The 4,579-nt window shown below is 47.3% G+C and overlaps 1 protein-coding gene across 1 annotated transcript; it reads left to right on the forward strand.

Moving 5' to 3' along the window:
* The first annotated feature begins 674 nt into the window (after nt 1–674).
* On the forward strand, nt 675–3,903 carry LOC118753596 (patj homolog). The gene is made up of 2 exons (XM_036488478.1): nt 675–3,060; nt 3,118–3,903. Exons 1-2 carry the CDS (start codon nt 1,290–1,292, stop codon nt 3,888–3,890), a joined length of 2,544 nt encoding a protein of 847 aa, XP_036344371.1. The 5' UTR covers nt 675–1,289; the 3' UTR covers nt 3,891–3,903.
* Nucleotides 3,904–4,579: the final 676 nt, after the last annotated feature.

Consider the following 4,579-nt stretch of genomic DNA (forward strand, 5'->3'; position numbering starts at 1 on the left):
CCTAGAAGAGTATCTGCGCAATGTCAAGTGAGCTAAAGTGCGCTAATTTGATGTTTTCACAGCATACAATAACAAAACCAAAGCGCCTATAATAACACGAACAACAAAAATATTGGTGGACTCAATTCAGACAAGCATATATTTGAAGTGAATCTTTCATGCAACACCCTGCCGATCAGGTGGCCAGGTGGTGAGGCAGCACAAACGCCGCCTGTCGTTCCTGCTCCGAGTGCACCGGGGACGGGATAGTTGTAGTTTTGGTTGTGGTTAATATGCACGTTACACATGCTGCAAGGGATGGGTTTCAAACTTTAAGCAACAACAGCAGCAGCAATATAACCGATAACAACGACAACAACAATAGCTACAAGCTCGTCAACAGCACGCATAAAAGTGGCGCAACCAACCATTCAATCAGCAGCTGCTGCACTCATAAAAATAGCTGCAACAACACTAAAGTTAACGACAGCAATACAAAAATAGGCAACAACGCGCAAAGTAACAGCTGCAATACACAACAGCTAACGGGCATATTACGCCACAGCTGCCACACTCACAATCGTCGCCGCCACGACAATCACCCACACTTTGCCATTGATAACCTAGAAAACCATCGATTTTCCGGCGTCAGTGGAGTTTGCAGCAACGTCATTTGACGCACGCGACAAGCAAACGACAGCTGCCACAACCAGGACAACGAATTCGATAGAAAATACTCGTACAGCTACACGCAACAGCAACAAAAACGGTCGATACTAAAGTACGAGACACAGCAGCCAATCGTTGCAGCCGTTGCTCCCAACTCGCCACACCTAACGCCTACATCATCTGCACCCCTTTTGTCCTGCATCTCCTCCTCTTCCGCTTCCCAAACTTCCTCTTCGGCATCCTGTAGCCAATGCACTATCGTCTTCAAGGCATTGCCGTCTCTACCGTGCACAACATCGAGGCCAGAGTGCGCATCGCCGCCACCACCAGTGCCACCACTACGTTCCACATCCTTATCAAATTGCTGTACGCCGCTTTCGAAGTGGCAGTCATATCTGCGCACGTTCTCGCTGACGCTGTCGGTGTCGCCAGCCGCAAGTCATGTTAACAGCAGCAGTAGTTGCCCACGGCTCGCAACGACTACGGCAAGAACGGCAAATACATTCTCGAACGCGGAAACGACGGCGATACGCAGCAGCAGACAGGCAGGTAAAAACCGAAGTTGCAGTTTTTGTGACGAAGACTTCGGCGACGAGGAAAGTGACGAAGAAGGCGGCGACAACAGTCCTAATAGCGGCATAATGGTTTTGAGTACCGAGTGGTCTCAGGTTGAAGTAATCGATTTGGTTAACGATGGCAATGGCTTGGGCTTTATTTTGGTCGGTGGACGCAGCACTGGTGTTGTGATTAAAGCCCTAACGCCGGGCGGTGTCGCGGAACGTGATGGTCGTTTGCAGTGTGGCGATCATTTGTTGCAAATTGGCGATGTGAACTTGCGTGGCTTCAGTTCCGAGCAAGTAGCAACGGTTCTTCGTCAGACTGGAGCTCAGGTTCGATTGATTGTTGCCAGGCCAGTGGAGCCGACAGCCATCGATTTACAAACGTTGGCAAGTCATGCGCCAATTATTCCAACTAAGCTCCTCTCCGACCCAGAAGAACTGTCACGGCATCTCTTTCAAAACCCCAGCTTTGCTACTAGTGCTACAAGCGTTGGCGATGGCGGCGGCTGCTTCCTGCCAACGCCGGACACTGAACTAGCTGATTTGCCACTGCCACCTATACCAACAGATTTGCCGTTGTCTTCATCCGTAGCGGCGCGCATGTGCCCCAAAGATTTGGACATCGTACCATTTTCGATTGTATCACCATCACCGCCACCACTGTTGCCCCCACCGCCCGCGCCAGCAACGTCGATCACGATGACAGCGTCGACCGTTGGTACATCAGTCAGTACGGGCTCGCTGCTACAGCAGCTCGATCTCACCACCACCAACTCCATCAAAAAAAACTCAAACTCCATGCAATTGGAACATATTGAGACTGTGATAGCTGGCGAAGTTGCTGGCACCTCAACGATCACACCGGACGCAGCGAATAATGATGCCGATCGCTGCTCATCGGCCTCATCGAACTACATCGATTCACCCGAGACGGAAACTTATGTCGTGGAATTACACAAAAATGTCTACGGACTTGGCATAACTGTGGCCGGATACGTTTGCGAAGAGGAAGATCTTTCAGGTATATTCGTAAAGAGCATTATCGAGGGCAGCGCCGCTGAGGTGAGTAGGCGTATACAGATCAACGATCGCATTGTTGCTGTGGATGGTCGTTCGCTAGCCGGTGTTACTAACCATCAAGCGGTCGAAATTCTGCGAAATACCGACATCGAAGTACACCTTACATTGGAACGATTCTTGCGCGGACGCAAATTCGAACATTTACAAAATGCACTCACGGAATTAAAGGGAGAGACGCAGTCACAGAGCTCACTGCCTGCATCACCTTCGATAGCAACACTCTCCTGGCTACCGCCACGGTCTGATGCTGATTCTGTAGCCACTGAAGGGGGCATAATCATGATGGAGTTCGCAGATTTTCCGTCGCGAGAGACGGTCGATTCTAACATGTCATACATGTTGGACCGCAGCGACCACAGTGACATCAGCAATGCAAAGCGACAAAGGACTCCCACAACCCCAGATGCCAAGCGTATGGCGAATGGCAAAGCTACGCATATTAATGGTGGTGACAACGGCGATAGTGATGATCAAGATGACTCGGTGACGCTTGAGGATCAGTCTGCCGTGAAAGAACTGCAGACACCGAAAACGCCGCAATCGACTAAACAGCAAAATGGCAGTCAAAAGAAGTCTGTCTCATCGGTTACAGTGACAACATCCGCCACGTCAACACAGCTAACGACAACTACGACGACGGTGGTGGTGACAACAAAGGCAATACCTGCGTCAATATCTGCGCCCAGAACGGCAATGACAACACCAGCGCCCAAGCCCGCCACTTCAACTTTGGCCCCGCCCAGTGTGGAGACGCTGAAGCTGACCTGGAAAAGTGAGTTTCCTGAAAGTGAAATTATTGTAGCCGAAATAAATAAACTTTCAGGTCTAGGAATCAGCCTGGAGGGCACCGTGGATGTCGAGGGCGGCATCGAAAAGCGTCCACATCACTATATACGCTCCATACTGGAGGATGGGCCTGTGGGGCGACAAGGCATACTGAAACCGGGTGACGAGCTGCTGCAAGTGAACGAATACAAATTGCAAGGACTCAAACATACCGAAGTCGTTAAAATACTCAAAGAGCTGCCAACGCATGTTAAATTGATATGTGCGCGTGGTCACACCGCCCCATCCGTAATAAATACTTCACAAAATCCAGAAGCATTCGAAACACGTTCACTACTGCCTGGCGGCCATCAGAGTCTACAAAATCTGTTAACCAAAGCGCAATCGGAAAGTTCCCTCTATACATCGAGCACTGCCACGCTGACCGATCAGCAACGTTCCAAATCGTTGGAAAACGTTTCGGGACTGGCGCTTTGGAGCAGCGATGTTACTACCATTGAAATTGAGAAAACTGAGCAAGGCTTCGGTTTCTCGATACTTGACTATCAAGATCCACTCGATTCCGAAGGCACTGTCATCGTAATACGTGGACTTATACGCGGTGGCGCAGCAGAGGCAACAAATGATATATTTCCTGGCGATCGACTGGTTAGCGTTGGTGAACATAGCTTGCATGGCATCGATTTGGATGAAGCAGTGGCGATACTAAAAGGCATGCCAGCGGGGAAAACTAAATTGGGCATCTGCCGGCCACTCTCAACATCGGACAGCAATATAGCATCGCCAGCCGAGGAGGGCGATTCGCAGAGCACATAGTTTTTAAGGGTCGTTCACTGTAAGTATGACCATATTTCAACTTTACTGCTTTTGTATATGTACACATATGTATACTTCTATGTTTTTGTGTTTATTGTATTGAAACTTTTTTATTAATTTTGTAACCCATTTTATAGGCATCCCTTTGAATCCCTTTCCTACCTTTCATATTTTCGACTAAATATCAAGGTTTTTTTTTAAATTTTTTTTTCCTTCACTACGCAAACTATTCGATATGTCATGACAAACGTCGTAATGTTATTAGCAGAAAGTAACGTGTCGCCACTTTTTTCTTAAAAGTTACCAAAAAAGTTGACAGTGTACCTACCAATAAATACTATAAATGCAATGTTTTCCAAGAAAGAAGAAAACCACATGATTAGAACTCCACAGTAAGAGTAAACTCCATAATCCTTACTAATATTATAAATCCGAAAGTGAGTTTGTTTATTTGCTACGCTTTCACGCTTAAACCACTCAACCGACTCCCACTAAATTTTGTACACTGGTGCCATTTTGTACACGAGGGGTCGTTTCACCTCCCACAAAACAGAAATTTCATACGGCATATCATATCTCAGAAAATATTTTTGATAGATTACAAGAACTTGGTATATATACATATATGTATATAAAATCCATTCCATACTCATGGAGGAATTAAGGGAATTATTTATTTGAAAATTATA

The sequence above is a fragment of the Rhagoletis pomonella genome, unplaced genomic scaffold (assembly GCF_013731165.1).
Source record: "Rhagoletis pomonella isolate Grant_MI unplaced genomic scaffold, Rhpom_1.0 Rhpom_scaffold_02656, whole genome shotgun sequence".
NCBI classification, from domain to species: domain Eukaryota; kingdom Metazoa; phylum Arthropoda; class Insecta; order Diptera; family Tephritidae; genus Rhagoletis; species Rhagoletis pomonella.

Coding starts and splice junctions, on each gene's coding strand:
- LOC118753596 (XM_036488478.1), top strand. CDS start 1,290: ATGGTTTTGAGTACCGAGTGGTCTCAGGTTGAAGTAATCGATTTGGTT. Junction 3,061..3,117: donor GCTGAAGCTGACCTGGAAAA/GTGAGTTTCCTG, acceptor TTTCAGGTCTAG/GAATCAGCCTGGAGGGCACC.